Below are 11,452 nucleotides of genomic sequence, written 5' to 3'. Positions count from 1 at the left end.
GCAGGGGCGGGGCTAAGGCAGGGAGGGGTCTGTGGGGGCTGTGGATCGGGCGAGCAGGGCGGTGGACGGGGGCGGGGCGGGCCCGTGGGGTATGGGGACGGGGCGGGGTGAGGCGGGGCTGGAGGCCGGCGGGGGCGGGAGCTGCGGCCTACAGTGCAGGGAGGCGCGGCGGCGCGGCGGGCTCTGATTGGTCCTGCCCGGCGCGGCACCGCCCCTGCGGTGCGCTGCTGAACCCATCAGGCCTGCGCCGGCGCGATGCTGCGCTCCGCGAGATAGTGAGGTGGCCCTGCTGCGGGACCACCTTCTGTTCACTGAGGGACCCACTGCCGTCCCAGTAACCGAAAGGATGGGGAAAAGAGCGTAGGGTGAGAGATGGGGAAGGGGAATGGGACGAGAGAGGGACGGGGTCTGGAGTAGGACGGTTCCTTTGGGGAGGGGCGCGTTTGTCCGAGCATCTGCGTGTGTCCGGGCCTAGGCGGGCTGCACTGTCGCTCCTTGTTTCTTTGTATGAGGGGGAGGGAGGTGAGGATGATGCCTCTGTCCCCTGCAGCCGGCGAGTCGATTTGTTCTTTGGGGCTTTTGGGTTTTCGCGTCCTTGCCGCCTTCACCCCGTGGGTCGGTCTACATTTGTGTTTACGTGCGTGATTTACTTTTGTTTCTGGAGAGTTCATTCCTGGAGGAATTACTGTTTGCTCCCTCTCACCTGGCTAAGTGGAGGTCCGCCCCCTTCTCCCGGCAGCCTGAGGCCCAGGACAGGGGCGCCATGGCACTGCCTGGGCGCGCACCTGTTCTCCCGCACACACTGCTGCTCCTGCCAGCCCTCCTGAGCTCAGGTACACCTTTCTTCATTCCTTGGTTGAGCACTTCTAGGTCATAGTTCATTCTCCACCCTCCTTGCCTGCGTTTCCGGTTTGGTACTCACTTCGGGCCCTAGGAACTAGAGCTGGGTTTCCCTCCCCCGAACACCCGAGATCCAGCCAGTCCCTGGTGAGAGAACCCAGGTGCTCTATCGACCCGCTGACCGTCTGAAACTAGACCTCATCTTGGTCACAGAACAGTACAAACCTTACCCAGAATCCCCTGTGTTCCAGGTTGGGGGGAGTTGGCGCCACAAATCGATGGCCAGGCCTGGGCTGAGCGGGCACTTCGGGAGAATGAACGCCACCCCTTCACCTGCCGAGTGGCAGGGGGTCCTGGCATTCCCCAATTGGCCTGGTACCTGGATGGACAGCTGCAGGAGGCTAGCACCTCAAGACTGCTGAGTGTGGGCGGGGAGGCCTTTTCTGGAGGCACCAGCACCTTCACTGTCACTGCCCATCGGGCCCAGCATGAGCTCAACTGTTCCCTGCAGGACCTCAGCAGTAGCCAGTCAGCCAACGCCTCTGTCATCCTCAATGTGCAATGTGAGTGTCCCTGAAATGGGCAGGGAGCGAGCTTTTCTGCCCGAGGAGCCCCAGCATCCACCTGGCAGGTGGTCTGATAGGACATTTAACAAATATTTAAGCACTTTGCAAATATTAACTCACTTTACTCCTCACAATAGTCCTATGAGGTAATTACTATTGTTACCCTCACTTTACAAACAAGGAAACAGGCACAGAGAAGCTAAGCAGTCTGGCAGAGGTCATACAGCTGGTAAGTAGCAGATCCAGTATTCAGATCTCTACATTTTGGCTCTAGTGTTTATACTCTCAATCACTATGAAATGCTGTCTTCTGGTGGACATAGCTATCCTATTTCCCAGTGTCCCCTTTGAGGACAGGTCCCTTCTGAGTTTGGAGTAAAGGGCAGGAATGCCTGACCTACAGTGGCACAGTGCATAAAGTGTCAACTAGGAATGTTGAGGTCACCGGTTCAAAGGCCCACGCTTGCCCCAGGTCAAGGCACATATGAGAAGCAACTGTGAATTGATGCTTCCCAATACCCCACCACCACCACCATCTTTTTCTCTTTCTCCCCACTTTCTCTAAAATCAATAAATAGAATCTTTTTAGAAGGGGGGGTAGGGAGTATGAGGGGCTGTGATGAAAGCATATGGGCCTCTGCTTTGTACCAGTTAAGCCGGAGATTGCCCAGGTCGGGGCCAAGTACCAAGAAGCTCAGGGCCAGGGCCTCCTCGTAGTTCTTTTTGCCTTGGTGCGTGCCAACCCACCTGCCAGTGTGACCTGGATCAATCAGGACGGGCCAGTGACTGTCAACACCTCAGACTTCCTGGTGCTGGATGCCCAGAATTACCGCTGGCTCACCAACCACACTGTGCAGCTGCAGCTTCGCAACCTGGCACACAACATCTCTCTGGTGGCCACCAATGATGTTGGTGTCACCAGTGCCTCGCTTCCAGCCCAAGGTGAGCATGGAATCTAAGTAGAGAAATGGGAGGATTTGCCCTTTGGGTTAGACTTGTGAATGAGCTGACCCCAACCATGGGCATGGAGGGCCGAGTAGTACCTGTATCATCTCAGAGTTGGGGGCCCTGCCCACTTGGAACCTAACCAAATGACTACCTGCAGGACTCCTGGCCACTCGGGTGGAAGTGCCAGTGCTGGGCATCATTGTGGCTGGAGGGCTATCCCTGGGCACCCTGGTGGCATTCAGCACTTTGGTGGCCTGCCTGGTATGCAGGAAAGAGAAGAAAACCAAAGGTAGGGTCAAAGCAGTGGAGGGACAGGGTGGTTGGGGGAGTAGAGATGAGGTCAGGGTGAGCAGCAGGGCAAAAGTGGGCTGGGCAGAACAAGTCATCTCTGAAAAGAGTGAAGGCTGGGAATTTGAGAGAACCCTTCCCTGAGGTTCACGGCTCTGAAAGGGTAGGGGGGCAGAGCCCAAAGTGGATGGGCACTCTGGGAACAGTGGTGTGGTTTCTTTCTCCTTAGGCCCCTCCCGGCGCCCATCTCTGCTCTCTAGGTAACTTCCTGGGGCTGGGTGGATAGGCTGAGTGGAGATGCAGCATGGGGACAGATGGGAATCTTCGGTTGCTGGTAGTTCTGGAACTGGCCCAAAAGCAGTAATCTGCCTGGGATTCCTCCACCCTGTAGTGACTCCAACAACCTGAAACTCAACAATGTGCGTCTGCCACGGGAGAACATGTCCCTCCCGTCCAACCTTCAGCTCAACGACCTCACTCCAGATTACAGAGGTACATCTAGGACCCTCTGTTTGCCTGTTTTATCTCTAGAGGTGCTTCTAAGAAAAAGAGAGACCTTGGTAGGTAGGGGGGCCAGGTCCCATCAGGCACACTCCCACTCCTTCTCCTCGGCGCCACCTGTTTTGTCACCCAGCAGGGAAACCAGCAGACCGGCAGATGGCTTGTAACAACCGCAGGCCAGAGCTGGATTCAGAGACTGGCGGCCTCCTTACCAGCCAAGGTACCCTCCTGCTCTGCTCCTCAGCCCTTGTGCTTATACCTTTGAGTCCCCAGGGGCAGAGAAGAGTCTCCTGACTTCCAAGGATGAGGGTTACCAAGAATCCTGGGTATCTCTGACCCTGTAGGTTTCATCCGACTCCCAATGCTGAGCTACATCTATCGAGTGTCCAGTGTGAGCAGTGATGAGATCTGGCTCTGAGCTTAGGGGGAGATGGAGAGTCCCATGGCCCCTGGGCACCCTCCCACTCCTGCAAGGCATCCTCTGCCCAGGCCATGTTGCCAGTGAGAAGAGGCCACTTCCACTTTTACTTGCACCCCTGGCTGGTGTGCCCTCTGTCATCCACATGATGGCTTCGCTGGGATCAGACCCTCGGGCACAGGTATCCTTGGCTAGGCCACCAGCTGCACCTAAGCCCTTGTTCTAATTGAGGTTGGGTCTGCATGTGATGCCTGTACCCAAGCCAATAGAGGTCTTTTCCCACATGCTCAGAGGTCATCCAGCATCTAAGTGTGGTGTGGCCCTGCTGTCTTAGGGCTGCTCTATGCCTCACACCAGTACTCCTCAGCACCTTGTATAGCAGGCATGGAGCATGCCTGGTTGTGGGATGAGGAAGGCCTTGCATGTCTCGGATTTCCTTCCTATGTTGCATAGCTTTATTCCCTCAGGGAAAATTTAGGACCCTGCTAGCTTATAGAACCAAAATGCCCTTTGCACAGGAACCAACTCCTGGCCCAGGGGTGTTGGCCAAGCACAAACTAGTCCCTTTTGCTATATACCTCTGCCTCCTCTGTCCCAACCTTCTCTTGGGCATCATAGGTTATATATTGGACCTTGTCCACTTCTTCACTGGCCACTAGACTTCCTCATTAGCTGGGCCTCTGGTAGTGCTAGTGCCTGGTGTTAGCACAGATCAGGAGAAATGAGGGAGGTGGGAAGTCTAGGGGTATCCAGGATGGCTTGCAGCTATGCATTTTTTTCTAACAGTGTTAGTTGGCACTTAAAGCACATCCCCTGGATGGGAGGGAGGATACCAGGTCCCTCTTTGTGGCTTCCCAAGTCTAGCCTTCCTGTGACTCATTGAGTACCCTCAACCCTCAGGGTTAATAGTTTCCCTCAACATGTTTCTGTTCCATGGGATGTTCCCATAATGCAACAGTGCTGGAAGCTTTGGGGAACATGGAGCAGGGGCAGACCACAAACCCTAAAATAACCTAAGGACACTTGACAAAGCAACATAGAAATGAGAGCAAATTAATAGTGCAGAGTATATTTTTCCCTTGTTACCTTGTTTTGTAATTTTTCTCATGTTACAACCTAGGACAGTGCTGAGCGAGCACACAGTAAATTCAATAAATTTGATTGTTTGAATGTTCTATGTGTTCATTCCTTCAAATAGGTTTGTTAATGAAGTTTTTAAATCACACAGTAGAAAAATTATAGCAGACACCTGTGTACCCACCACTCAACTCTGTTGAATCTTTTTTTGTGTGTGTGACAGAGACCAAGAGAGAAGGGGACAGATAGGGACAAACAGACAGGATGGGAGAGAGATAAGCATCAATTCTTTGTTGCAGCTCCTTAGTTCATTGACTGCTTTCTCATTTGTGCCTTGATCGGGGGACTACAGCAGAGCAAGTGACCCCTTGCTCAAGCCAGCAACCTTTGGGCTCAAGCCAGAGACCATGGGGTCATGTCTATGATCCCACACTCAAGCCAGCCACCCTGCGCTCAAGTTGATGAGCCCATGCTCAAGCTGGTGACCTTGGGGTTTTGAACCTGGATCCTCTGCACACCAGTCTGACACTTTATCCACTGTGCCAATGCCTGGTCAGACAACGCTGTTGAATCTTAACATTCTACTTTATTTGCTTCAGATCTTTTATTTTTTAAAAATAAATATTTCTCTAATTACACTGTGTCCAGTGGCAGGGTTGACTTTTTTTTTTTTTTTTTTTTTTTTTGACATTTTTTGTTTTAGGAGTGCCCGGTAGGGATCATAGCTGTACCCAGTAACTGAGTCTTCTTTAGTCACTATCAGTGGCAGACACCCCCTGCCAAGACAGTGGCTAAGAAACACTGAACCCCTTTGCCCTGACCCGGAGTACAGAAAGCTCAGCCTAGGCTGTGATTTTCCCAAAAAAATTTCTGGGGGATTATGAGGTTGGAAAAAGACTAGAAATGGGATGAGTTTTTGGAGGCAGATTTATAACCTATCTTTTTTAGTGGCAGATTAATTGGCTTGCCTAGCTCTGGGTTTTCCAGTCCTGTCCTTTCCTCATCTTTTATTTGGTATTTTCCTCTATGGTAATGGCTCAGGCCGCCCCAACCTCCTGCAAGGAACTTAGTTTCTGCCTTTTCTAATACTGCTTGTAAGCTCCTTTGTGGCTCCAGGACTTTTAGGAGCCAGGGTGCCCTGCTGTCAATTCTGTTGATCCTCTCTCTCATCCACTGTTCTCTTTGGGAGGTCCTCGAGCCCCTTCCTTGATTGTTCGTTGGCAAGGCTACAAGCCCTGCACTCTCCTCCTACCTGCACTTACGGTCTAACTTGGAAAGGTTTGCTCTTCCTGGCAAATTTGCCACCCTTGCAGGTGTTTGCTAAGGGGTGAACTTTTAAACTAGTGTCCCAGTCCTCCATACATGCCCCTTAGATCAGAGATTTCTTGTGCCTTTGTTGAGTCACAAACTCCTTGGAGAATTTGACAAAAGTTAACACTTTTCTGAGAAAATGGCAGATTAAAGAACAAAAAGCTCGCCTGATCAGGCGGTGCCACAGTGGATAGAGCATTGGACTGGGATGCGGAGGACCCGGGTTTGAGACCCCGACGTCGCCAGCTTGAGCATAGACTCATCTGGTTTGAGCAAAGCTCACCAGCTTGGACCCAAGGTTGCTGGCTTTAGCAAGGGGTTACTTGGTCTGCTGAAGGCCCACAGTCAAGGCACATATGAGAAAGCAATCAATGAATAACTACGGTGTTGCAGAGAAAAACTAATGATTGGTGCTTTTCATTTCTCTCTGTTCCTGTCTGTCTATCCCTTTCTCTGATTCTCACTCTGTCTCTGTAAAAAAAAAAAAAAAAAAGCCCTACCAATTACAACATGGATGAAACTTGAAAACACTGCTAAAGAAGCCAAACTCAAACCTATTCTGTAACCATTTATATGAAACGTCCAGAGCAAGCAAATCTATACATAAGTGGTTTCCAGGACTGGAGGAAGGGAAGACTGGGGAGTGACTGCTAATGAATATGGGGTTTCTTTTTGGGGTGATGATAATGTTTTGGGATTGATGGTAATGCTCAGCTTTTCTAATAGAACAAAAACCACTGAATTGTATACTTTTTTTAAGTGAGAGGAAGGGAGATAGACTGCCATGTAGAGATACTGCATCTGAGTGTGTCTGGCCTATGTGCAGCTGAGAGCAGAGAAAGGGCCCTGCTTCGCCTTGAGGGACCTGGCAAGACAAGGTCACTAAAAACAACTTGAAGGCTGTTCGTGGCATTGACACCAAAAGCAGGACCAGTGGTGAGACAATGGATAAAGTGTCAGATTGGGGTAACAATGGACCCAGGTTTGAAGCCCCAAGAGATCGCCAGCCTGCAAACAGGTTTGCAGCAATGTGTTTCCATCAGAGCACACTGTCCTACCTGGCCCAAACTGTATGTCTGTGTTTTCCTTCATCCTCCATCGCCCCCACTCAGATCTTCACTTCCCCCCACTGGTTGCAGCACTCCCACATACACCTCAACTGGGATTTACCGGGCAACCCCGTCTGAAGCCGATGCTCAAATCAACTGAGCTACCCTCAGTGCCTGAGGCCAACACTCAGCCTACTTACTATACTGGCTGCGAGAGGAAGAAAGAGAAAAGGGAGGGGGAGAAAAAAAAGCAGATGGTTGCTTCTCATGTGTGCCGGACAGGACTGAATCCAGGACATCTGCAAGCTAACTTCTTAGGGAATAGGAAGAATTCACAGTGGTATGCTTGGTAAAAGATGTGCCTGGTTCTCTGGACTCAATGTGGATAAAGGAAAACAGCCAGATTAAAGCACAGAGTAATAGCTGGCATCAGAGTGACATGAATTTTGTACATCAGGAAAGGTTAACTATCAACTCAGCAGGAGTTCATGTTTCTGGAATGTTCATGTGTTTTGCCAATAATACTTTTGGATCAGCGAATGTCACAACCTTGAAGTGGTAGATAAAGTTAATATCTTTCCTATGGTGTATACTAAAATATTTGTAAACAATGGAAAAAATGTAGATCTGATTGTTGAACACAAGGCATACCAAAAGCCTGAACACAAACACTGGATATATACGAACAAAACCTTTGGGAAAATTATTCCAAGTTTCAGAATGAAAGTAATATCAGATATGTAAGTGAACTTCATCTAACCAGATTAATAAAAACAGTTAACTGATTTTTCCCAGGGCCACAGAATAAATAGCCAAGAGGGAATAACTAGAGAGTGTTAAAGAGGAGAGGGAATCCTGTGATGAAAAAGTGTCTTAAGAGGATCGGTGGAGAGATATGGTGCATGTCCTGAAGTGGGAGTAAAGCTAAAAAGCCCACATGTTAACCATTAAGTTAGGGAGGGCAGTTGATCCTCATTATTTACAGGTTCCATATTTGTAATTTCACATACTCACTAAAATCATAATCCCAAGATCAATGTTGCAGTATTTTTGTGATCATTTGCATACATGCTCAGAGCAGTGAAAATCAGTCACTCAACACCTACCTTCCCATCTGAGACAATGTTGTGCCTCCTGGCTTCAGCTCTCACACTGTAAACAAGTGCCGTTTCAAGGTGTATTTAATGCTATGATTTTGCTTGTTGGTGGTGATTTTACTGTATAAAATGGCCCCCAAGCATAGTGCTGAGGTGTTGCCTAGTGTTCCTAAGTGCAAGAGGGCTGTGATGTGTCTTAAGGAGAAAGTGTTAGATAAGCTTCACTGTGGTGTGATTCATAGTGCTGGTGGCTGTGAATTCACTGACTCAAAGGCTGGTTGATAAAAATGTTATGACCAGAGGTATATAGGAACCTAACCTTATAGTTCCCCTAAGAGCAGTGGCTCAGTATTTGCTAACTCAGTGTTCACAGTGACTTTATAGAACATAAGTACTATGAATTACAAGAATCTACTACAGTATATAAATGTGGAGTCTTAGCTCTGGCCAAAGAAGTCAACCTGGTTGTTCCTTAAAAACTTAAGAGAATTGAATTCCTATCACATTTTGCTTTTCTTTTTTCCCTGAGTTAAATGTGAGCATTAATAAAATCCATTTGAGGCTCTGGCCGGTTGGCTCAGTGGTAGAGCATCAGCCCAGCGTGTGGAACTCCTGGGTTCAATTCCCAGCCAGGGCACACAGGAGAAGCGCCCATCTGCTTCTCCACCACTTCCCCCTCCTTCCTCTCTTATCTCTCTCTTCCCCTCCTGCAGCCAAGGCTCCATTGGAGCAAAGTAGGCCTGGGTGCTGAGGACAGCTCCATGTTCTCCGCTTCAGGCGCTAGAATGGCTTGGGCTGCAGCAGAGCAATGCCCCAGATGGGCAGAGCATTGCTCCCCTAATGGGCATGCCAGGTGGATCCCGGTCAGGTGCATGTGGGAGTCTGACTGCCTCCCCGCTTCTAACTTCGGAAAAAATAAATAAAATCCACTTGAGAGCATAGTGCTGGTCCCAATATAGTGTCAGAGTAAGTGTTTTATGCTCAAATGCTCCTGGTCCTCAAATTAAAGCATAATGCGCCTGACCAGGCAGTGGCGCAGTGGATAGAGTGTCAGACTGGGATGCCAGGGACCCCGGTTCGAGACCCCGAGGTCGCCAGCTTGAGCGTGGGCTCATCTGGTTTGAGCAAAAGCTCACCAGCTTGGATCTAAGGTCACTGGCTCAAGCAAGGGGTTACTCGGTCTGCTGTAGCTCCACGGTCAAGGCACATATGAGAAAGCAATCAATGAACAACTAAGATGTCGCAATGTGCAATGAGAAACTAATGATTGATGCTTCTCATCTCCGTTCCTGTCTGCCTGTCCCTGTCTATCCCTCTCTCTGACTCTCTCTCTGTCTCTGTAAAAAAACAACAACAGCCTGACCTGTGGTGGTGCAGTAGATAAACCCTGGGCTTGCCTGGTCAAGGCACATATGGGAGTTGATGCTTTCTGCTCCCTTCTCTCTCTCTCTCTCTCTCTCTCTCTCTCTCTCTCTCTTTCTCCTCTCTAAAATGAATAAATAAAGTTTAAAAAAAATAAAAAAAAGAAAAACACACACACACACAAAAACCCAAGCATAATGTGAACATGATAGTTAGTTGAAGTCTAAAAAACAAGCACATACAAGAATCAATCAATGAATGCACAGCTAAGTGGAACAAGTCGATGTTTCTCTCCCTCTTTCTAAAATGATTTTTTTCTATTTTTTTATTTAGAAATTAAATTTAATGGGCTGACATTGATCAATTTAGAGTACACAGCCTGACCTGTGGTAGCGCAGTAGATAAAGCGTCAATCTGGAATGCTGAGGCTGCCAGTTCAAATCCCTGGGCTTACCTGGTCAAGGCACATACAACTTCTACAAGTAGATGTTCCTGCTTCTCCCTTCTCTCTCTCTCTCCCCACTCTTTCCAAAAATCAATAAATAAAATCTAAGAAAACAAAAATAGTACACAGGTTTCAGGTAAACATTTATATAGCGTTTGAACTGTTGTGTGCCCATCACCCCAAGTCAAATCATTTTCCGTCACTGTATATTTGTCCCTCTTTGTTCCTCTCCCCCGGTAACCACTTCACTTTTATCTATGTCCATGAATCTGTTTTATATCCCACCTGTGTGTGAAATCATATATTTCTTAGATTTTTCTGATTTACTTATTTCACTTAGTATAATGTTCTCAAGGTTCATCTATGTTGTAAATGTCACTACAGTCATCCCTCGCCATATCACGGTTCACTTTTCCTGGTATCACTGTATCGCAGATTTTTTAATTGTATATATTAAATTTGCATCATGGATTTTTTGCTATATCATGGGATTTTACATAGGTTTGAGAATGTAGAAAGTGTTTAAGAGCATAGGAAGTATTTATAAGAGTGTGGGAAAGGTTAATAGCAGTGTGGGAAAGGTTTTTAAGAGTGTGGAGAGGGTTTATAAAGCCTTAAAATATATATAAATAATAAAATAAATATAAGGTCGCTACTTTGTGGATTTTTGCTTATTGTAGGGGGTTCTGGAACCTAACGCCTGCGATAGACGAGGTACCACTGTATGTCATTTCTTAAGGCCGAGTAGTACTCCATTGTATATATGTATCACGTCTCCTTTATCCAGTCCTCTATCAAGGGGCACTTTGGTTGTTTCCATGTCTTGGCCATAGTGAATAATGATGTGATATGAACATAGGGGTGCACATGCCTTTGTATACTAATGTTTGAGTTTTTTCTAAAATGAAATTTAAAAAAAAGCACCTAAGAAATGATTCCCCTCCTGTCTACATGTTTACTGTATATATATATATTAGGCTGACAGTTGAGCACTTTAATGCAATCTTCCCCTCCAATCAGTTCATTCCCCACATCAGTACTTGGCTCCATTACCCATTCAGTTCTTCAAGCCCCCAAATTTGGGAGTCATCCTTGATGTCTTTCCCTTTATCCCCCACATCCAATCTATCACCAAGTTTAGTTCTACCTCTACTGGTTATTTATCTGCTGTCTCTCAGCCTCACACCCCCTCTTCTATACTCTATACTGCTGGATTTTCCAGATTTCCTGTCAGCTGTTCATTTCTGCCAATGGGAGAAGACAGAAGGAAGGAAGCAGCAGCCATTGCTTTCTGCTTGCTGCAGCAGTGGGGATGAGGTCTGCACAACAGCTGTGCCTCCATGTGGCACCTGCTCAGCCATTTAAGACCTCTATGGCCCCCCTTCCCCTTCTAGCACCTGCAGGGGACACTACTCTTTAATTTTTCATTTCTTCAGCACCCTCCATTCTGTTTTGTTTCTTCAGACCTTCCAAAACTTTTGTAACCAATTTCCCATATTTAACACCTTTTGTTAGAAATCTCTAGCATGGTTTCCAACTTCCAACTTATTT

The 11,452-nt window shown here is 47.9% G+C and overlaps 1 protein-coding gene across 5 annotated transcripts; it reads left to right on the top strand.

Annotated features, from left to right (window-relative positions):
• The first annotated feature begins 186 nt into the window (after positions 1-186).
• Positions 187-4,734, top strand: TMEM25 (transmembrane protein 25). Of its 5 annotated transcripts, none has more exons than XM_066372395.1 (9): positions 192-365; positions 665-833; positions 1,092-1,403; positions 2,057-2,347; positions 2,511-2,642; positions 2,871-2,901; positions 3,033-3,133; positions 3,279-3,362; positions 3,487-4,734. In XM_066372395.1, exons 2-9 carry the CDS (start codon positions 764-766, stop codon positions 3,558-3,560), a joined length of 1,095 nt encoding a protein of 364 aa, XP_066228492.1. In that variant the 5' UTR covers positions 192-365; positions 665-763; the 3' UTR covers positions 3,561-4,734. The 5 variants fall into 5 exon arrangements, with proteins under 5 accessions (XP_066228500.1, XP_066228497.1, XP_066228492.1 ...); XM_066372393.1 differs by having other exon boundaries at positions 193-365; positions 740-833; positions 3,276-3,362; XM_066372388.1 differs by having other exon boundaries at positions 193-365; positions 3,276-3,362.
• Positions 4,735-11,452: the final 6,718 nt, after the last annotated feature.

Source organism: Saccopteryx leptura, chromosome 1, assembly GCF_036850995.1.
Source record: "Saccopteryx leptura isolate mSacLep1 chromosome 1, mSacLep1_pri_phased_curated, whole genome shotgun sequence".
NCBI lineage: Eukaryota > Metazoa > Chordata > Mammalia > Chiroptera > Emballonuridae > Saccopteryx > Saccopteryx leptura.
Note: the sequence above shows the minus strand (reverse complement) of the source record. Positions and strands in the feature narration are given on the sequence as shown.

Bases quoted from the DNA above. Each gene is read 5' to 3' on its own strand.
- TMEM25 (XM_066372393.1), top strand. From the start codon at position 764: ATGGCACTGCCTGGGCGCGCACCTGTTCTCCCGCACACACTGCTGCTC. The intron at 2,348-2,510 runs GTGAGCATGGAA...GACTACCTGCAG, and splicing joins TGCCTCGCTTCCAGCCCAAG to GACTCCTGGCCACTCGGGTG. The intron at 3,363-3,486 runs GTACCCTCCTGC...CTGACCCTGTAG, and splicing joins CGGCCTCCTTACCAGCCAAG to GTTTCATCCGACTCCCAATG.